Genomic DNA, 23,576 nt, shown 5'->3' with positions numbered 1-23,576 from the left:
GATAACTTGGCGCGAACTTAGGAAAGAGGCGCCAACTTGTGGAAGAGTCTGTACCTACAATCATTCACGAACACCACTTGCACATTACATGACCTCGCTCCAAGCCATTTAGACATGTTTGGGCTATTAAGGAGCTCCTGGGAGGCCAGTGTTTCAGGCATGAAGCAGGCAGTCTGATTACGGCTCTGGTGTAAAACCGAGAAAAACTTTCTACCTTGTTGATATTCAAGCTCTAACGAAACGCTGGGATAAGTGCATTTGTGTAGCAGGAGATTATATAGAGAAATAAAGATTTTTTTTTTTTTTATAATAACTGTGTTCTGAGATCCCGGGTTTGACTTGAACGGCATAAAAGGCCTACTTGATTTGACTTGATGGAGTTTGCATATTCTCCCACAGTCCACAGACATGCTGATTAGGCTAATTGGTGTTCCCAAATTGCCCGTAGTGTGTAAATGTGTGTGTGAATGTTGACCGAAGGTCCTACCACAATAATACAAAAGGGGAATGAATACAATGGTCACCATTGGCCTCGACGGCCTCTAGTTGAACTACAGAGGTTCTTAAATGGATGCATGAAGTTTCACTGTGTATAATACTTACTCATAATCTACTTTATAAAAAAAGTCATAGGATTTCCCCACAGGTGCCTCCCAGAAGCAGGTGAAGTCTTCAAACTTTCTAGTGAAACACACTGGGTACTTCTCAGCAGCCAGCAGCGCCAGATCTAAAAAATAGAACCATGATGAATTCTGTGATGTAAATACAGAACAATGCAGAACGTCGTGTACCATTACCACTCCAAGAATTATTTTCCATTAACAGGTACATCCTAAAGTGCGTACTGCCTTTATACTGCAGCAATGTACAAAACAATTCATGTTTTCATTAATGAAGAAATAACATACAATATTATATGTTAGTAGAACATGCATGTATGTAGACATCTGCAAAAACAGAGTCATTATATTACATCAGCTTTAAACCTGCCCCAAAAAAACATGCACCTGGCACTACTAATCGACACCTTCTGACCAATCAAATTCATGAATTCAATAGCACTGTGGTATCACATTTCATGGTACATGTGCCAACAATTAAATAAACATCAGTCTGTAACAGATAAGATGCAAAAAATTGTACGTATGTTCTCTTACAGAAGGATTAAAAGCAAATCGACTTTAAAGTACACAAGTAAATCTTGGCTAGAAACTTGAAACATTTTAATACTATCAACACAATTTATTAAAATTATACATTAGAATAAGTGTACACTTCCTGTGTTAAGTTAATACAAAGAAAAAGTGCTGTTCTGTTTATCTGCCTACCTTGTTCTGACACAAGATGGTCGCAATTCACCTGCACGATCAGACAGAAGAACAATAATGACCAGCTGATTTGTAGATCCATTGTCTGTGCAGTTACCCTTTTAACCCATGACTATACAGAAACGTGAGCGGTAATCATCTTGGTACAGCAGCACAGCTAATGGGCGAATTGGTGTTGGGTGTTGAGTACAATGTGAATGTGGTGGGTGGCTCTACTTTGTTAAGCTCAGGAAGTCATGCCAACACTCTTCATACACACACTCTTTTACACACACTCACATGCTTTTGCAGATTTACGGACCGTTAGTCACTAAACTTGAATACATCTTTACAAGTAGATAAAATGACTGGTTGGTTAACCTTGTAAAAAAAAAAAAAAAAAAAAATCGAAAGTCGAAATTTTATAGTTTTTTTTTTTTTTGCAGGAAAAACAAAAGGAAATCCCAGGAAACCCTATAGAGCTTGTCCTATGGATGGTTTTCTTGTGCTAAAAAAAATAAATATTTTAGAAATAGAAATGGTTTAGTTATGAGCTACGTAAAAGTTTTAGGCTAGATGCTCTTTCTGTTACTACTGTACATTTGACTGAGCAATGGCTTGTGCAACCATCAGTGACTAGGGTTGGTTCCACTGGTAATCGAAACTTTTATCAAAAAGTAATAATAAAAAATAGCTGTGTTTGTTTTTTAAAAAATCCTTAGGATTCTAAGCAGGAATTCTATAGAACAATAGAATCAATGTTATAGTAGACAATCTATAGAGACATACTGCAGGTCTATAAACATGTAATTAAACTAAGTAAAAAGTCTATAAACCATGCATCTTAAAGTGAATTTTTCAATAGAATTCTATAGCGTGTTATGGAACTGAGAAGAAATTGTTGTCTTAGTAATATTTTTGCATTTTTTCCCCAGACAAAATGTCTAGTTTCACTTCTTGTAACTAATTTTCAAAAAAATTATTAAAAAAATATTTATTTTAAAAGGAGAAAATCTGGCAACTAGTACAACAATGACTCTAAAAACTTCACACACCTTTAAGCGAATAAAGCCACTAACGAAAGTTAAATGAAAACAGATAGGAATGGGCAGCATGGTGGTGTAGTGGTTAGCACTGTTGCCTTGCACCAACGCGGTCCGGGTTCGATTCCTGTCTCTGTGTGCATTGAGTTTGCATGTTCTTCCTGTGCTTGTCAGGTTTCCTTGCAGGGTCCAAAAACCTAGGCAAATTGGCATTCCCAAATCAAATAAGTGCCCTAAGTCTTCTGGGATAGGCTGCAGGAACCTCACGTACCTGAACATATGATAAAGTGGTATAGATGACAAATAAAAATGCTTGAGCAAAACAAGAAATTAAAAATGGTAGCACACACGTTTATTCGCTTAACATTAACCAATGTTATAAAAAGAAAAAGTTAGTTGGTCAAATAGTTTATTCCGATGAGCTGTGTTCAAAGACCGCTGATATTTCGTTACTTTAAATCTGTTACTACGGTTGCGTTAGTGACATCATTAGGAGACATGGCGAATGATACATTTTTAATTGATATGATGTTGCATTAAACCACACAAGCTTGGAAAAAATAAGGGAGGCAATTTTACAACTTTAATGTACAAAACAATGTGGAACCAACGAGAAGCAAGTAGCCAGCTGGCAGTCATTAGTATATGTCAATACTTTGGCATCTGATGTTAAATGTCAGTTACTTCATCCGTTTTTGGTTCATTAAAATGCAGAATCACACTTGGCATGTATGTATAGGTCCAAAAATCAATCTTTTTGCCAAAAAGCCTCTATTAGGCAGCTGGCGATACAGAACATTCTTCCCCCTTTGCATGCTAACTACTTAAAACACAGTTCCATGGTAACAAAGGATGTCTTAGGAAAGAAAAAAAAAATGTTTGAGCAAATATTTAAAACCCATAAAAAATTATGGGTGTATTAAAAACCAATGCTGCTTTAACTATGTTGAAGTTTGCACACAATAATGTAACCAGATATTGTAAGCTTTTCCATAAACAAAATTATTTTGTCTTTTTTTTTTTTTTCAACTGTTGCTATTCAAACACCCCTGAAGCCAGCAAAAAATCTCTTAAGTACGAAAACAATGATTAAAAAAGGGGACATGGAGTAGCGTGAACTGTTCTGCAGACTGATGACTTGTTGACACCTCAAATGGATGTATATAATAGCGTGTATGTGTAAGCAAAAGTTTGTGAGAGATTGTGCTAGTGGGAAGGAAACTGAGTGTCCTCAGCGTGACAAGTCCAGTGCTTGTGGCTCGCTTAGGGAGGAAACCATCTGACAGATCACTGAGCTACAGAAGGCGAGAGGCCCAACCTCAATACCTCTGCTGTCAGACAGAGACTGAAAGAAAGAGAGAGAGAGAGAGAGAGAAGGAGGGTTTGTGGTGGGGTGTAGGGTATCAAATATATAATGCATTTGTGTAAATGCTTTATTTATAAAATTTCATGAAATGTAGAAAAAAAATCCAGTTCTTTTTTTTTTTTTTAACTGTACATGCAATATATGCAGACAGAGACACAACTTTATGCAACTGCTAATTACACGGCTAATATAGGCATAGAAAAGCTATTCGATAGGGTGTTTTCCAAGCAAACAGCATGACGTCACTATATATACACTTATGTAACACCTACATACTGTACTGTAAGCTCTTAGAATCAACTTAGACATTCATTACAATGGAAAAGGCTGTCATAAATACAACCTACATCAAAAGTTTCTGTTGCCATGGAGAGCAAGAGTTAAATTGTAAAAAAAAAAAAAAAAAAGTAAGTAAAAAAGAACACTTCTGAAGATGCTCTTAATGACACTGATGATTGATAGAACCTGCTGTATAACACAGCTGCATAGTAAAAGTAGTGCCAGTACAACACCATAACAAAATCTGCTTTGTGCTAATACTGTATCTACTGCGATAAACAAACACAATTCTTTTACACTTTAAAACCAGAGTTATTTATGCTTTCTCTGGAGATTCATATTTTTGCTTAAATTGTTCGTATTGGCAGTGTTAAAGCTGTACAATGTATTATTTCTCTGGTTCGGAATAAGTAACATCATAACAATCACCATCATTATGTGACTCGGACATAGCAAAAAAAGACACAACAAAGGTCAGCGACAAAGGTCAAGACAAAAAGTATCTCAGCCTGAAAAGTCCTGTCCTAACTTAACCTTTGGTTATCTAAAATCTGTAAGTTAACTCGGGTGTTTTGTTCAGTTGATATCACATTTGATAAGAAGCAGCTTTTGTGATAAACCTATAGAAGATGTAGGTTATGTGTGTTATCAGTGGGAACCCATAATGGTTTCATGTACGAGGGGCGTTCAAGTAAAACCGGGAAATTTCTTGTGAACGACGACGTAAAACGGATTGCCTTTTACAGAAGATGAGACTCTTTGAAGTAAAACATTTGAATGGTGGGTACATCTGTGAATGATGATACCATCTAAAGGGTTTTAGAACCCGTGAACATTCAGCGAGTACATGACCTCGCTCCGAGCCATTTCCACAAGTTTGGGCTATTAAAGGAGTTCCTGGAAGGCCAGCATTTCAGGCTTGAAGCAAGCAGTCCGTTCATGGCTTCAGTGTACTGAGAAAACCTTAATGCTATTTAAGCAGTAGTGAAACACTGGGATATGTGCATTAGTGTAGCAGGGGATTATATAGAGAAATAAAGGAATTCTTTTGAATAATACCTGTGTTCTGAGGTCCCGGGTTTGACTTGAACGCCGCCCATTTTTTGCTTCATGAACAATGTCGTTACAGACATATAACATAAGCTCAGCCAAGGTCAAATATACTGTAGAGATGGAGTATTGAAAAGACTATGGTACACTTGGTTTTCTGTCGTTGAATTAAGTGCTACATAGAAAGCTGTCCATCCATATGAACTGCATTGATGTGCTTTTCATTGCAACAATGTTACAAGGAACCTCATAATAGAGTACAATACCACAAAGTTATCACAAATCCCCACAGATCCCAGCATGTACACAAATAAGATCTCTTTTAGATGCCATTTTCTGTCTGAGCATAACGATGATCCGAGATCTTCCACAGTCTAGCGCAAGGGAATAGGGACCCTACAAGTGTCCTTTCACAGTCTTTCCTTTACAGCCCATGGTCCCGGGCGAGTGTCGTTTCTTTGAGCGATAGAATCGAACAACAGGGGGTTGGCAGTAACGTGTCGCCCTGCTGTGCTGAGCCTCCCTTGGACTGTGGAACGTGCTGGAATCTGGGGGGGCGAGTAGTCAGGCTTCTTCAGCGGTGGCATCTATTCCAGCATAGGTAAAGTTCTCAAACAGAGCCATGTTTACGTATGCCTGTACAGAAAACACACAGGAGGTATGCATTGGGTGAGAGTTAAACAGCACCAGTTGGACTGCATGTACAGTTCCTATCTACTGGTGTATGAGTGCAGCTATCTACATGACAATCTGCATGACAAATTTAACTCAATTTTTAGTGTAGATATTTTTAAAACTCAACGGAAACTTGAGCGTTTTACATGGCAAAGGTTTTACCTTACTTATGTAGCATATAAAGGGAGAAGTAAATGTTATGTTTTTATGATTGCTATTAATTACCTAGCTGTTTAAGTTGAAAGGTTGATCAAAATGTAGATAGGTTATAGATGTTGAGTTTTCTTATTCTTGTTACATTAATGTGATCATGAAGGCAAAAGTGATTTACTGTCTTTATCAGAATAGCTAACTGTCAGAACTGGATGATGATGGCTACTATGACGTTAGGTATGTTTTAGCCTATCGGTTAGCATCAACCAGTTGTAAAATAAAAATGTATGAAGACAAGCTTATTACTAATATTGCCACAAATGCCAAAATACGGCTATTCAATTGAATGTTATATTGCTTAAAAAACATGTCTTTTAAAATAAATTAATGTGCTACATATTTAAGAATAGTTTTTTTTTTTTGTTTTCTTTATATCTTTATCTAGGACCCTATATCTAAGGACCAGTAAAGGTTCTGCAGTTTAACAAAGTAGCTTTAGTGTAGTCCTTACCTTCCTCGCCTCCTGCATCCTGTTCAGCTGAACCGATATCTGAGAAAACGGTGGCCTTTCATAAGGCCGGTCCCTCCAACACTGTCTCATCAACTCATACCTGGAAAAGAAATGTTACATATAACAGCAAGGATTAGCTAGTTGTGTATCAGTAATTTACATTATTAATGAGTTATAAATAAGTAAGTAAGTAAATAAATAAATAAATAAATAAATAAATAAATGCTTTTAACGCAATTAAACCAAGAACCAGAGACATTTCGACCCTTACACTTCATCATCACAGTTTCTGGGCTTCTCCATCCTGTAGCCCTGGGGAAGTTTCTCATAGAGCTCAGCACAGGTCATCCCACAGTAAGGAGTTCCTCCTGATGTGAAAACATGGAGTAAATTGCTTAAATATTAAATACTGCGTGTATCAACAAAACCTGCGGTCCAAATGGAGTGCATTTAGATTTATACCACAGTGTTGTTGAATATTGAATTCTGATTGGTCAGAACGTATTGATACATTTTCTATATTATATTTACAGTAATGCAGGTTCATATTGCAGGTTCATATTATTTCAGTCATTCTTATGTCTTAACATTTTTAATGTAAACAACAACCGAGAGGGTTAACATGCCAGACCACTTGTTTAAATTTTACCACAAATTGAAATTTTATTTTTTATTTAATTAAAAAAAAGTTTTTTTTTTTTTTTTACTTTTTTTTTTTTTGGAAGGAGTCTTAAGGGTCAGAGCTTTATAACAGTTGGAGATAAAAGTCTTTTGTTAAGGGTTTCTTTTCGAAACAGGAGAACTTTCGATTTACGATAAATGCATAAAATATGTAAATTGTCAGTCTTTATTAAATAAAATATTAAACAAAATTTTTTATTTATTAAATAAAAAATCATTAACAGTTGAAAACAGTTTTTTTTTTTAAATACTGACCAGTATTTTCAAATTAACATCTGCTTTTGGTAATTAAGAATCAGGTGCACATGTTGATGATCGCAATAAAACCCATACTCTTTAGATAATTTTTAGATTTCTTTTCCATGTTATCTACTGAAATAAACATACTGTAAGTTTTACTTTTACAAGCTTAGTGTAGCTTTCAGTAATTTTCCTCGTTCAGTCCTGACCGCGCTGCTAGATATTTCTACATGTTTGAACCATTAAAGGAGTTCCTGGCAGAGAAGCAGGCCGTCTGCTCATGGATCTATTAAAACGCTGGGATAAGTGCATTAGTGTATTTTGTAGTGGGATTATATAGAGAAATAAAAGGAGCTTTTATACTCTGCTCTGTTATCCTGCACAATTAAAAGTCCCTATAAATCCCAAAAATATTAGCTCTCTGGTTGGTTTGAGTGGATGAATAGTAAATTTCCTGTTAAAATATCTGCTTGTTAAAGTGTATTTGGTTGTGCTGCTGAAGTTTGTGCAGATATTTGTGTCTGTTGCTGGTCGGATGCTTGAGCGTTTTATGGAGGGTGTAGTGATTATACTCCATGCAAACTTACCTAAACTTACAATCTCCCACAGGAGCACCCCAAAAGACCAACTGAAAGGAACACAAAAGGTGTTGGATCAACACGAACAACATTCATGTACGTTATGTATAGACTTGGGAATTTTAACTACTAAAAAGTTACTTAAACTTTTACAGTACATAGTAATAGTGAACTCACATGCACTTTATTCTGCATTATCATAGGCAAGAGACTAAGATATTACACTCAAATTCACCTAAAATTCATCCAGTGTCTTACATTTATCTAGTGCATTCTGTGTATTTCAGCATAGAGAACTGATTATTAAAAAAATACTGTAAGAGAGATAATAAAACTAAACTGACTATAGTTCAGCTTGGCTTCTGTAGCAGAGACTGTGTGGAAGTTCATTCAATGCATTTATGTAAACTGCTCAACTGAATGCATCTCATTAGAAAGCATTTTCATGGATTTTTACATTTTCTTTCCCCTATCTGGGCTGATTGTTTGAACATCATAGCATATTGCCAATTTCATGTATTTTTTTTAACCTTGTAAGAAGAGAACTTATACCAGTATATACCAGAATATTATTGCATCTCTACATATCTCCATTTTCTTTATTTTCCCTAATATAACTTATTTGATTTAACTTTCTGTATATTTTATCCCTTTTATTCTTATTTTGCTTTTTCACATTTTACTCATAACTGCACATTCTTTTCTCACCCACTTTCACTTATCGTCTATAGCTCTTTAGTCTGTCTACAGGGTTGTGGGGGCTCAGGAGACTTTACATTTACATTTACATTTAGGCATTTGGCAGACGCTCTTATCCAGAGCAATTTACAAAAAGTGCTTTAATGTTTACAACATTGGATACATACTTACACTGGGTTAACTAGGTTAATAACTAAGACTTAGGGTACACGGCAGGGTACACCCTGGACGGGGCACCAATTCACAATGGGGCACACACATGCACGCACTCAAATGCTCATTTACACTCTACGGGCAATTAGGGAGCGGGAATTATCCTGATCTGCATGTTTTTGGACTGTGGGAGGAAACCCGAGTACCACCACGCACGGGGAGAACATGCAAACTCCATGCACACAGACTGTGACCACAAGACCGTTGTATTGCTCACATTTTATTCTTATTCGTGTAAATCCGACTTTACTGCAATGATTATTTTTCTTAGTGTTTATTAGTGTTATATATTTTATTGTGAATCTGATTGAACTTTACACTTTATTTAATTTTTCTGGTCATTGGCATTGGTGTCAGAATTTTACTACACGTCGTACTACGTATTGTGCATTGTGACAAATAAAATTTGAATTTGAAATTTAAAGTTTTAGTATAGATTCTGGCAGTCCATTGTTTTACCAACTTCAACACATAAAGTATAGAAAAACAACTACTACTTTCTTTGTTTTGCATCTTTTCAGTACAGCTAAAAATAGGGTTTTAACATAGTCGTTGTGGCCTAAGAGCGCTAGCTGCTTTAGAGTTTCCTGCCTTGTTATCAGTTCCTCGCTTCATATTTATCAGTTGCCCAATGACCAATGAGAGAGGGACACAGACAGGATGATCGCAGAATGATTTGTTGTTTTGCACTGAAACCACAGTATGACGTGACACACGACTCTTTGTAATAACTGAGTGTTCTGAACAATGTAGTTAAAATAAAAACAGGCAGGAAACTTCTAGACGAAATGGAGAATTAAACCATATAATATTTCTTGAAATATTATTTTAAAGGAAATTCTATTTATGAGTTTAACCAAACAAAAATACTCTCAGGGAAAGAGTATTGCTATTTTAGGATGTGCTCTGCTTTGCATATTTTAACATATACATGAAATAAGATCATTTTGATTAATCAATTAATTTATTATTATTATTTTTTTATTATTTATTTATTTATGTATTTATTTATGTATTTATTTATTTATTACAAATGTATCAATAGTGTTTAAAAAAATCATATGATGTCCATCTTTCTAAGTGATGTGATCTACAGGAACTTACCGAACGTTTTTCTCTTTGAAGATTATGTTACTGTTTTTTTTTTTTTTGCATGCAATTTTTTTCATCTCTGCATCAGCTATGTTTCCTTAAACAAATATTATAATATGCCACAGTCATGTGACTAATTTTACCTTTCAGGTAAACTTGCATAAAATATTTTTTTTAATTCATTTGTTTTTGTTGGGAATTTCTCATGTTATAGAAATTGTTTGCACTGAGCAAATATTTGAATGACTCGTCATTAAAAAGATCATACATATACTGTGATTGTTTAAGGTAAAATCTAAGCTGAATATGTCTTTAATTAAAGTACTGGTAAGCCTAACTCAGGGTTAACTGTTATAGGCACATGCATTTGTAAGATATACTTACACATCGCTTTTAGTGGTGTAGACGCTGTAGTTGAGGGATTCGATAGCCATCCATCGGACAGGAAGTCTCCCCTGAGGAAAAACGAGTTGCTTTGTGAATTACTAAGTCTAGTTTATTTATTTATGTTTTTTTCTTTCTTTTTTTTTTGCACGGTGTGGCATTTTATGTAATGAATTTTGGTTGTCCATGCTGGGACAGTATAGAAGAAAAAACTGGTGTGTTTTCTGAGTATGCATATTATCTCAGATACCACACAGAGCTAATATGTAAACCCAATGCAAACGGGCTGATATCAGATGTCATATATGTTAACATTGCAAAAAAGAAAATTATAGCATAGGGAGAGAGATGGGGAGTTAACAGAATAGATAAAATGCAGTGGTTACAAAAATAACAGAAGCAGGTCCGATCTTTTGCCCGCATGCATGTGTGTGCAAAGCACGTGTACAAAACCACCATACTTTTTACTTGGGTGACACCATTTTTGCTTGTTATGCTTGGTGTGAACTCAACATAATAATGAGCACCTCCTCTATTTGTTCTACACTATTGTTCATATCCCTTGTTATTTTCCCCTGCACTGAATGACTTTTTTTTTTCCCTCATCATCATTTTGTTCATTGAAAAACCAGGTGTCTCCTGTGTTGCTGTAACAAAAACGTATTAATGCTACAACTAAACTGTATTTGACAAGTTCAGTCAGTACCATTTAAGGCATGATTAACATGCACATCTGGTATTCACATCTTCTTTACCACTTGAACAGTTTGACAGCAAAATGAGCTACATCCATTTTTGTGGTTTTGAAAAAATCTAATGAAAACGAAGAAGGATTTGCTGACTCACTTACTCACAAACATGTACTTATCTCATATAGGGTTGCTGGGGGAGAGAATCTGGGGCACTAGGCAGGGCATAGGTATGCATTGTTTAAGCTCAGGCATCAACTAACTATATATCTGCCTGTAGTCTAATAAGATTATAATAAAGTTCAGAAACTATGATTAGGCCATAAGTCATGGGACATAGTGCATGTAACATGTATAGAAAACAAAGCACTCATTCTGTTAAAAATACTACTATACCAGTGCTAGTCATAGAAACAGCATGAGTTAAAAAAGTATTGATTTGGGAGTGAAACAGAAAAGTTTAAACTACAGTATCCCACAACCTATTGCAGGCATTAAGTGACACATAATTGTAGCCCGTGAATGTCGGGGTAAACGCAGTGACTTTAAAAGTGTAAAGAATAATTTTTTTTGTGTCCAGGTTCTCCAGAAATCCATTAAACACATTTAATTCACTTATAGCAACCAGTAGTTTTGCTTAACTGATCACATGGCAAAAAGAAGTAATGATGTAGTCGTAACGTAATCGTTTGAATTTTGCCTAAAATTTCAAATTTGAAAGCTGCTAAAAAAAAATTGTAATTGAAAAAATTGTTATAGACAACCTTGTGTGACATACAAATAATTTGCCAGAATGAGTAAAAGTCTTAAATGTTTTTCTGTCAAACAGTCCTCTCATTAGTACTTATGGAGCATTTCACTTTTCTTATCATATTCTCACATTTCCTGCACAATTCAAACTTACACCAACAACTTCACTTACCATGGTCTTTTTGACATACACCTCCTCTCCACGTGAGAGCCCAAAATCAGCAATTTTTGCCACCAAATTTTCTCCAACAAGTACATTTCTGGCTGCCAGATCTCTGTGAATAAACTAGCAGCACAGAATAAATAAATGTAAAAAAAGAAATGTGTTACTAATTGATGACAATGTTATTTGACAGTATTTACAGGACACTATTATGAAATCATTAGGGAATCTCTGCACAGTGTCAGTGTAACAGGACTTGACTTCTATGTAAAAAAAAGCACTGTAAAACTTTAAATTGCTAAGATAAAATTTTAAAATTTACACTTCCAATAATATATACAGTGTATGTGTATAGTTTGTGCATAGTGTTTGGTCTGCTTACCTGTTTGTCACTAAGGTAATGCATGCCTGTTGCCACATCTGCGGCGAATTGCAGAAGCTGCTGTGAAGTGAGTGTGGAAGCAGTGCCGTGTTCTTTAGCAAAAGCTGGATCCGTCTCCAGAACTCGGCTCTTCCTCAGGAAATCCAGGAGATTCCCATAGGGAGCATACTCGATAGCAATGTATAGGTAACCTGTGGATGATAAGTTGCAAGCAAAAACAAGATGAAGAAAGTTAGAAAAATGCACAGAGTTTGTCCCTAAAAACCACTGCATTTTTTTTTAAACAACAAAACAATGTCATGTCTATAAAAAAAAAGAAAAAGTCTTTAAGCTGGAATTTACTCAATAGCTGATTAATTGTGATCATTCTATTTGGCAAAAAAAGCTAAGCCCTCTTTATGGTAAAAAAACACATGAAAATTAAAATCAGTTTTTTCACCTGTAATCTGTAGCTTTTCCTATGAGGTCAAATACTATTAAAAAAAAAACTAAAAAATTCTACAGACAGTCGGCTGCTTGTATCCAGTAAATTCTGAATCAATCATAGATGATGAATGATATTACACCATATTTTGCTCTTTAATCAACCTTGCAATGGTTTAGACTTAAGCACCTTAACTTAACATTTTTTCCCCTATAATCCTCTTCACTTATTTTGGTCAACAGAAATCAGGTCTGTATATGCTATCAAAAGTCAAATATAAATATTGTTTATTTATTAGATGATTGAAATATCTATATATTTCTCATCGTAAAAGATTTGAATTGTACTGTATTCCAGTAGTATTTTAGCTTTATAATTCATCCAGCCCTATTTGTTACTCATTTCAACAAAGACATGAACCACTTGTCAAGTCACGAAAATACATTCTTGTTTCCTTTTTCACAGACCTGCCACTGACTAGTAAGACTGAAAGTGAGAGCCTGACAAACGTTTTTCTTATTCATTTGAAAAAGACATAAAAAACCACTCGACAAATCACAAAAATAACTGCTTGTTTCCTTTCACACAGATCTACAGAAACTGAAAGGGATTGTCTGACAAACTCTTGTCAGTAGCATACATAAATCTGTATGTTTACCTTCAAAATAGCTTTAGAGTTGGCACTAATTTAACCTAAGGTAACTCATGTCTACGGTAGCTGCTTAGGATACAGCACTGGTGTTTAAATCCAGTACTGGAGGGCCAATTTTTGTGATTTCTTTGCTCAAATACAGCTGATCTATTAATTGCCATGTTAGTGGGTATGTTCAAGGTAATGCAGGTCCTTCAGGACTGGATTTGAACACCCCTGGTACAGTATGTGGGTGCAACCTGTATGACCAATAGGTGTCCCACTCACCTTTGTTTTCACATGCCCCTAGAAGGTTAATAATGTTGGGATGCTGACCCAGCTTGCACAGCACCTCAAGTTCCCCAGCAAAATCCCGGTGGTCATTTTCTGAGGCAAACTCTATACAAACAAACACATCACTATTAAACAGGCATCTGGGAGCAGCGCTGCTGCGGTGCAAGGTCATTTACAGTGTGAGCCTCACCCTTAAGCATTTTGACTGCAGCGCTTATTTTGGTTCCATCCTTTTTAATCATTGCCTTGATGACTTGCCCAAAATTGCCTTCACCGATGACATCTTCAAACTTGATGTTTTCCCATTCCAGGATAGGGTAGGTTAAGGGTTCCGGAGTGGGTTTCGGTCTCCGAGTCAGTGTCAGAGTCCCCGAGTTGAACTGCAGGATGGTTTCTTCCCCCTATATGTGTATAATTGTGTGTTAGTTGATAGGTATTATTAATCTGAAATTTGATTTAAAGTAAAATATGTACACTCACAGATCCAGACTGGTAGGTGAATGTGCGTCTGCGTTTGACAATGGATTTGCGTATGCAGAAGAGGACCAGTAGTGCTAGCAGGATGGTGACACAGGTAATTGAAACTGAACCAATCACAGCCCAGAGTAGATGATGCTCCTCCTTCCTAGGCCGTCCAACCTCCTGAGTGGTTGGAATGAAGCTGACAGGGCCTTGATGGACAAATTATCATTGGACATCAATTCCGAGATTTAAAAAATGCATTCGCAATATTCTCTGTTAAATTATTCTACACAAAATTATGCCCTGGCTTCCATTCGTTTTCTCTTATTTCATACCATTTCCTTGAGTTCTGGCTTGCACAAACTTGCTCCACTCCCCGGGCACCTTTGAATAACCCCGCACTCGAAACTGGTATAGTGTGCTTCCATTTAAAGCTGTCACATCCTTGAGGGTCTTGTTTCCATCATCAGTGTCCACCCATGGGTGTAGGCTGTCCTGGCCCACTGTCTGGTATTCGATGACATATTTCACAATGCCTCCCCTGAGATCCTCAGGGGGCTCCCAGCGAACTCGAACTGTGGTCACGGACAAGGGTTTAGCCTGGACATTCCGTGGGGAAGAGGGACCTTGAGCTGAGAAAAAGGGTGCAAATTTAGCCTGCATATTATCATGCAGCTCACAATCTAAGTAGTCCACATGAAAAGGGCAGATGGACTGTATAAAGAGATTTGACTTTATTTTATGTTCCATATTAAAAGCAACTATTTCAAAGAAGGTTGATAGAGCACAAAGAAGCTGTAGTATTTTTTTTCTTTCATGAAATCCCCTGTTAGTACAATTATTCTACAAAATATCTAACCAATTAGAGAACAATAAATGACTAGAAAGAGTTGAGCTGCATGGACTATGGTTTTAATGCAGGTCATAGGCTACCACAGATGATTAGCTTTTAACTTTTCAGTCTGTGCTAAAAATTAGCTGACAGGCACTAATCCTTGAGAGCTCAAATCAATCTCTAGCCTGGCTGTGGCCTCTAATGACACAGAATGCACAGTCAGAACCGGCCTGCACCTCACAGAACAGCCTAGACTTTGGAGCCCCAAATTACTTCTAAATCCACAGCAGATTATCCATGAAATCCATTCTAGTCTAGCTTAAAGAGACCTATCTATAAAAGTTGAAAGTTTAACTTCAGACCGTGATTCCTGTTAATTAAAAAAAGAAAAAGAAAAAGAAAAGCCCTTTGAACTAGAGGAGCACCAATGGAAGCTGAGATCTAGAGCTACTTACACCTTTTTATCTTATTATACATCTGAGCAGTTGAGGGCTCCACAGGGACAACATGGTCTGGACAACATGTGAAGGGGCAAGCTTCCATAAGTGTTTGTGTCATAATATATAATATTAGTAACTCACCTGGACACTCAGTCTCCATGACAGCCTCTGGACCAAAAGGCCCCTCTCCCCCGTCTCCTGGTCGAGTAAGCTGTACACGAACCTGATATCTGGTCGTGGGCTTCAAGTTCATTAGTATAATAGGCTCATTGCCATAAACTTAAAATAAAAAAAATAAACACAAGAATGGGAATTTAGTATTTTTTTTAGCATGTGAATGATGGATTTCCATAAAAATGAGTAACATAAATGACCATTTCCCACCTATAATGGAAGACCAGGGGTGTTCTGACTCCATAGGCTTGTAGAGGATCTTCATAGACAAAATGGGCCCATCGCCTCTAAAGCGCTCCAAAGGCTGCACAACTAGTTGTTTGCAGCTCTTCTCAATCAATTTTGGAGGAGTTATTGGATATGGGGGTTCTTGTTAAAGATTTATGATAATTGGAGTTATTCGATTAGTCACCAATCAAAATCACTTAAAAAATACAAACAATCTGAGATTGTCAACACGTCATGATCAGTTTAATAAAGAACCTTAAAAAAGTAGGTCTCACCTTTAACAGTCAGGTTGAACTTACAGAAGTCCTGCCCTCCCTTAGTTGAGACGCGACATTCCCAGAGCCCCCCATGCTCAGAAGTCAAGTGTGGGATTTCAAACTGAGCTGTGCTCTTATCAGAATCCATAGTGGTACGGGAGGCCTGTTGAACCAAAAAATTTAATTTTTTGGATTATGTTTTCATAAACATTCCACATTCCACACAAGTATAAAGTATAAAATGTCCATATCATCTTGAATAAGACGGAAATTTACTTTAACTAATAATCAATAATAGACAGTGATCACAGACTATACAATAAAGGTTAGAGTTGGCTGTTCTTCTTGAGAGGCTAGGTTCTTTTAACATCTGTAAAAAAAAAAAAAAATACTAATGTTTTATCAGCTGGTCATTGCCAATGAATTCTTATATGTGGTACTGTGCTGGAGAGGTGTGCAGAAGCATGGATACTATCCGATTGGACAAGGTGTTCAAGAAGGCTGGTTCTATGTTTGGCTTGGAGCTGGACTCTTTTGAATCAATGCCACCCACTGCATGGAGTTTTTGGCAAGCAGAATAGTGTGTTCAGTGCAAGATTTCTGTCGTAAAGTTGCTCAACCGACAGGCTCAGAAAATCCATTGTCTCCAGGGCCATATGGCTCTTTAACACCTCTTTATTGGGCCATGTGGATTGGGAGATCTAGGCTCTGCTGCTACATGCATCCTGGTACTGCATCCTGATTTCAAATATATTCATGATATTTATTTCCCTTATCCTGTTTTTCTTCTTTATTATTATTGGTATTTTTCAAAGCACAAAAACCTTTGCTATTACTTTTCTAAGGGATCCAACTGACAGTTTCTCCCAAATTACCGGTTGTCAGATTCAGGATTAGACGGGTGTATGGTCCCGAATTGTACATGCACTCCAACAAAACGTATATCAAAAATGTTCAGCCAGGTCTCTCGGGTGGCAGTGAAATGAAAATATGCCCCAGGATAAAAATGCGCTGTTTTTTAGTTATCAAAGTGGTTCAGTACCTGTCCTGAACCACTTTGATCCTCTATGGCACGGTGATTGGCTCGAAAAACTCTACTTCTTTGGTAAACATCAGGTCAATAAAATGTCACCCCTTGAAAAATGGTTTAGAAATCACACACAAAAAAAAAAAACTACATGGACTATAATCAGGTTTATAGAGCGGGCACACACATAAACAGACTGAAAAAATGGTTTCGTACCACTTGGTGGTAAAAAAAATGCCATCCTGCACTGAATTTATAAAATACAGCCTACAACTTTAAAGCCACTCTCTCTCAAACAATCTATATCACACGAATAAGTACAATGGGAGTGGTCCTTTGCAACAAGCCCAAATTATTATCATGATAATATGTCTTTAACCTTAAGAACTGTGCTGTCCAGCTTGCGAAGCTCGAAGCTGTTGTGGCTGGGAGGAGGATTGCCTGTGGCAGAGCACATGATTTTTGGGCTGGAGTTCAGGTTCCACTCAAGGTTCCTGGCCATGTCAACGATTTGTGGAGCAAAATCTATGGGGGGGGATGAATTGTTATATAAGTGAAGGAGTAAATTGTATCATACAAATGCAAGTCAATAGGAGGAAAACACAGTGAAGGCTAACCTAGTTTCTCACAGTGTTGTCCTCTCCAACCATTAGGACACTGGCAGCCACTGAAGCGACTACATTTACCCTTGTTTTTACAATTGCAGCTCAGACGGCAGTCAGCTCCATACATTCCTTCAGGACAAGCTACGAAACGAGAGCAAGATGAACAAAAACCATTAACCTTCTAATTATGTCAAAATACAGTGGATGAAAATTCATATCTAAAAATACCCTGTAATTTTTTTTCCTGAATGCATTATGTGCATTCTACTATTTTATACTACTTGTAGTGTTTATAGACAATAGTTTGCATAGTGATATTTATAAGTGATGTAATTATCACAACTTTAAGGCTGATGTTTACACATCAAAGTCACATCAGTTATACTAAGCTAGTTCACTGCCAGTACCCACTCAAAGTCGGTAAGCCTATAGTTAAGTTTATAAAGTTTTGTTATTATCCCAACTTGGGAAAGGAGTTGCTCGTTGAGCTCAGGGTCACCCACTGTAATGCACCTCTGGAGCATCAACAACCATGACTGAGTCTAATAATTGCCAAAGGATTTGAAATTCTGTAAAGTCCAGAATCGCACACCGAGAACATAGTGCAAAAATTCCACTAACAATAATCAGTGAATGTATTTACCATTTAACAATCAAACCTACGCTTGTTGCAGTGATGTCCATGCCAGCCACTTGCACAGGAACACCCATAAGGTTCAACGAGGCAGAAGGTTTGACCCTGGCACCCATTTTCTGCCTTACAGGATTCCTGGCAGTTTCTTCCAAACATCCCCTCCCGACATGCTACGAGTCACATCAACACAAAAGGCATTTAATACACCCACCTTCTTAATCAATTAGATAAATAGCTCTAGGGTAAATAAATGATCATTGACTTATAACCTGACCCAGTGGTCTGATGTCCCAGTGCATCTGTAATAGCACAATACCTGTCTCGCAGCGTGTCCCCATAAAGCCTGGAGGACAAACACAGTCGCCACCTTTGTCATGGCAAACCCCACCATTAAGACACTCAGGACATTCCTTGTCACAGAATGTGCCCCATTTGTTCTTTGGACAATCTAAATAAATATATAAATAACAAAATTATGTAAGAAAAAATAAACAAGAGGAAAAAAAATTACAAGTAAACTTTAGTATAAACACCAAATACAAAGTCGAGTACAATACCTCGAACAATTAGATGCATCCAGGCTCCAAAGAGTGGACTGTCTCCTACGTAGCTTGCACTGTATATACCTGCATTGTCTGGCACAACATTACTCAGGGTAAGAACTGCTGTCCGATTTTCAACATCTCCCCAGTTGGTCATGTAGCAATAATTCCCTGAAATACAAATTAATTATTTAATACATGCATTCATTCATTTATTAATTTATTCATAAATCACAAACATTTAAAGCAGCTGTGACATTGTATTAGTCCCCCTAGTGGCCCTGACTGAAGCAGTTCTGACCTGTCAAACCTTAAAGTGTGCTATGAATTCTGGCACCAATTCTTGGGTAGCAGATATTTTAAGTTCGGTAAGCTGTGAAATAGAGCCTCCATGGATCTGTTGTTTTTTTATGAAGCAGAACCCACATTTGGTGGCAACAGCTTCCTCAAAAATCCCTGAACAAATGTTGCAGTGTTGAAGAGAACATTATTTTTTCTGAAAGAAGCAACTGCCTTTAGGGAATCCAATTGTCTTTAGGGGTGTATGTGGTCTGCAGCCACGTTTACGTAGATACGTGGTATGTGTCACAGTAACATCCAGTTGAAAGGCAGGACCTAAGATTTCCCAGCAGAACATTGTCTAGAGCATCACATTGTTTCTGCTGGCCTGCCTTCTTCCTGAAAGTTCTGGTGCCATCTCTTCTCCAGATAAGTGACGCCCAAGCACCTGGACATCGATATGATATAAAAGAAAACATTGGACTAAGCCTTCTTCTATTGCACCCTGGTCCATTCAGTTGTATGTGCTTTCAGTGTCGGACAGGGACCAGCATGGGAGCTTTGACCGGTTTGCAGCTTTGCAGACCATAGTTTCTATCATAGCCAGCCTTCTTTCTGAAATTTGTAATGGGAGCAAAACAGATAGGCTAGCCATCCCATTCACTGGTTCATCAATGAGCCACTGGCATCCTTGATCCTGTCGCAGACTCAGCGGTTGTGCTTTCTTGGACCACTTTACGTAGGTACTAACCAGTGCATACCAGGAACACTGTACAGGACATGCCGTTTTGGACATGCTCTGACCCAGTCATCCAACCAACACAACTTTTCCTGCCAATTTCTTCCTGGCTCTCAACTTGATCCGATTGGATACAGTAGTTCCTACCCAATATATCCCACCCTTTCACAGGTGCTATTGTAGCAAGGAAATTACTTGTCAGTGATTTTAATGTTATGACTGATTAGAGTGTGTGTGTGTGTTATGAGAACAACATATTTTTCACTATTATCATGGAAAAATTAAAAAAGAATCTAGAGAATAATTGCGAATCCCTTACCGTTAAATTTCCATGTGACATCTCTTTCTTCCTTGCCCACGACTTCCATTGCCAGATATACTGTGTCTCCTTTATTAGCCACAACGGTGAGCCTCTGTGGTCTTAGGTGACCTTATAAAAAATGCATAGTGTGACCAGATATAACCTCTTTTTTTTTTGGTAATTTTTCCTAGACTCGAAAAAAAATTCCCAAACCTGTGAAGACACTTACCCTTGTAGTTGCTGATGAGAGTGACAGTGGTTTGATGGTTTGAGCCCTGCTTCAAATGGCAATAAAAGATGCCCTTGTGGTCCATGCCAGTAAAACCAGTAGCAAGCACTTCTCTAGAATGAGGATGTTGTACAGTGAAACTAGGCTCGCTTGTCATGCGCATGATGCTGTTGTCTTTTTTGATGCTAAGCTCTAATCCATCAGTGTTGCGCTCCCCTGTGATGCAGGAGAGGGCAAAGTGTTGTGAAAGATTGCTCCCATTTGACTTCATGGTGAGATCCATGACTGCATCTGGAGAGGGTATACAAACATTATAGTATATACTGTACATATTTACCTTAATCTACATCTGTGGACTAAATATCCACTGTAGCAGCAGTCTTTTGGGGCATCCGGTCTGTTTCTATTACTTAAGATTACCTCCAAACTATATTTTATTATTATGAAATTTAATTATAGTGATGCAACCTTCACATGTAAATTTTCTACATGCGGCTTTTCGACATTTCTTATGCTTTAGTTAGGATTCACAAATTTTTCAAATACAACAGTCTTTTCATATGCCGTACCTATGTTTTTTAATTTCCCAGGATTTAAAAAAACATATATAATACATTTTTCCTCACACTTAATCATATTTTGTTTACATTACAGTATGTCACTTGTACTTTTAGTGTACAAAATGTGGTTAAGCATTTTCACTTGCTCTTCACATAAGATGAGTAAACTCAATGTGGTTTCTGTACACATTCTGAGGCCAAACAACAAACTCTCATGTGACTGTAATCACCCAGCCAATCAGCAGATTGTCAACAGGATGTTAAAGGCCAGTTTATGGTTGTTGGTCCTTCATGTTTTTTCACAGGTTTTTCACCAGTGGATGGTCATGATTTCGATAATCATTAAAACATTTTATTGATAATGTTTACACCAATAAATATGTCAGATTACAACAAACAAACAAAAAACAAATAAACAAGCAAACAAACAAAAATATAGATTTCTAGGTTTACCTTTTGCATCTGTCAGTGAGATACAATAAGATACATCAGTTATTTCATTATTTTTGAAGACCTATTCAGATTTCTTTCTGAAACAGTTAAATCATGTGAACTCCTATCACAATCATCCACATCCTGCCATTCCACCACATTCCATGTCTGCATGGCAAGGACAATACCAGGAAACCAGGATGAACCATAAGTGCCCACAGCAGAGTTAGTACACCGTATTAAACACATCTAAATAAATAAATAAATAAATAAATGATTAAATAAAATGCGAAGCAAAATAAATCAATAAATGTTATTGAAGCTGTTAAAACAAACATATTTAACTAAAATTGAATAAAAAAACCAATAAACAAGCAAATAAATTAAATAGAAAATAGAAAAATGTGATGTGAGAATGAACAAATGTATGTAATTGAAAGTAAAAACCAAAAAAAAAACATTTAATTAAAATTGAAATGTGAAAACAAACAAAAAAGCAATAAATTAATAAACAAAAAACACTAAATACATTTAAACAAAAATAACAAAGATTTAAAAAATATAAAAATGCTACAAGCTACAGTATGTTTAAACCTATTGTTATATATAACATAACATAACATAACATGACATGACATGACATGACATGACATGACATGATATGGTATAATATAATATAATATAATATAATATAATATAATATAATATAATATAATATAATATAATATAATATATAAATATTAAATTCAAATACTAATTATTAAACATATATAAATTTTAGTTGAACAAATTTAAAATAAATTACTACAGCAAATGGACAACACTATTGTTATATTCCTATAGCCTCGTCCTCCAGGGCACAGTTATTCAGTATTTTACTGCAGCATGTCAGCGCATGTTAATATTGAAGAATAGAGCACCACATCTGGTTTAGTAAACTTCAGTTTCAGATAAAAAGAAATGATTGGTTTTATTATAGAAATGCAGAAGTGTGTCTCTGTAGCATGTCAGAGGTTTTTTTACAGACGTCAAGCTATTTGGCAAATTATTAGTTCACCCCTAGCCACATTTTTACTATATGGGCAATATCCTTGCAATGTTCAATCAAAGCCATATGGTAACTGCTAGAATTAAATATTAAGAGTCAAAAGTGATGTAAATTCTGAAACATTTAGTGAGTGAACTTACCTGATGTCCTGATGAAACACAAAAGGCTGATGAGGTAAATCATTACTTAAATCCTGCTTTTCTATTTGGAAATCCAAATGCAATTATCCAAGTGAGTTTGGCATCAGAAAAAAACACATTCCAGTTGGGGTTCCCAGTTTGGCAGGTGGCAGCACACAGTATTACACATTTCCAAAAAGAGTTTGGAACTTGAAGTAGAGGATGTTGAAGTAAAATCTTCTTTCACAAGACCAATCTTTTCTAATAGCGTGTTCACGATTCATACACCAAATCCTGAATCTCTTCTTTCAACTCACTGACCAGTCCACTCGACTAAGGGTGGGAAAGGAAGGAAAAGGCGGAGAGAAAGAGTGAGTGAGTGTGTGTGTGTGTGTGTGAGAGAGAGAGAGGGAGAGAGAGAGAGGGGCAGAGAGAGGGGGAGAGAGCAGATTAACAATTAATGTTATTTCTTTTGGTCCATGGTGTTAACTAAGTTTTAAATTGGAGTAGCATGAAGAAAACTGATTTACTGTTTAATATTTAAACATTTTTCTACTCGTACATAGTATTTAATTAGGTTTTACACCCACTTAATTTACACCTTCTGAATCTCTGGCAACTTTAAAAATCCTTGGATTATACATAAAGTCTTAATGTAAAGTGATACACATTACATCAACTCACTAATACAAGTGTAAATAACTGATGGCAAATCACAGCTTGTGAAAGATTTCCGTTAGAATGTCCTAAACCTCATGAACACACAAAAGACAGAAACTCAAAGAAATCCCTGGAACTTTTTAAAAATGTTGTATTTATTGCACACATGAGGATTTGAGGAAATTTCTGAGAAAGGATTGAGCTAAATTTTGTAACTATTTGCCATTTATGGTGAAGGAAAATTTATGGATTCAGCTTGTGTTGCTTCAGAAGACATTGAAAATCTGAACATGTCTGGCATGGCAGACCAAAATTTATGGAAAAATATGTGTTAGAATAAAATATAATTCTCATATGAGGCTATTATTATTATTATTATTATTATTATTATTAATAATAAT

The 23,576-nt window shown here is 36.5% G+C and overlaps 2 protein-coding genes across 2 annotated transcripts in view; both read right to left on the bottom strand.

Annotated features, from left to right (window-relative positions):
• mpl (MPL proto-oncogene, thrombopoietin receptor) overlaps positions 1-1,514 on the bottom strand; it is a 9,470-nt gene extending 7,956 nt beyond the window's left edge. The window contains exons 1-2 of the mRNA XM_053498656.1: positions 1,329-1,514; positions 604-727 (exon numbers count right to left, since the gene is read on the bottom strand). Of these exons, the coding sequence (XP_053354631.1) occupies positions 604-727; positions 1,329-1,410 (206 nt within the window). The 5' untranslated portion in view covers positions 1,411-1,514. The remainder of the gene's footprint in view (positions 1-603; positions 728-1,328) is intronic.
• A 2,255-nt stretch (positions 1,515-3,769) lies between these two features.
• On the bottom strand, positions 3,770-22,816 carry tie1 (tyrosine kinase with immunoglobulin-like and EGF-like domains 1). Its single transcript, XM_053498945.1, has 22 exons — positions 22,537-22,816; positions 20,357-20,647; positions 20,146-20,256; positions 18,824-18,979; positions 18,583-18,714; positions 18,296-18,436; positions 17,645-17,773; positions 17,407-17,552; positions 16,019-16,163; positions 15,726-15,884; positions 15,483-15,620; positions 14,402-14,698; positions 14,085-14,275; positions 13,795-14,005; positions 13,599-13,709; positions 12,256-12,446; positions 11,883-11,996; positions 10,272-10,342; positions 7,893-7,933; positions 6,656-6,752; positions 6,385-6,484; positions 3,770-5,681 (listed from the first exon to the last, which is right to left on the bottom strand). The coding sequence occupies exons 1-22, from the start codon at positions 22,577-22,579 to the stop codon at positions 5,610-5,612; spliced, it is 3,087 nt and encodes a 1,028-aa protein (XP_053354920.1). The 5' UTR covers positions 22,580-22,816; the 3' UTR covers positions 3,770-5,609.
• Between the last annotated feature and the right edge of the window lie 760 nt (positions 22,817-23,576).

The sequence above is a fragment of the Clarias gariepinus genome, chromosome 6, assembly GCF_024256425.1.
Source record: "Clarias gariepinus isolate MV-2021 ecotype Netherlands chromosome 6, CGAR_prim_01v2, whole genome shotgun sequence".
NCBI classification, from domain to species: domain Eukaryota; kingdom Metazoa; phylum Chordata; class Actinopteri; order Siluriformes; family Clariidae; genus Clarias; species Clarias gariepinus.
This window is presented reverse-complemented; position numbering and strand designations above follow the sequence as displayed.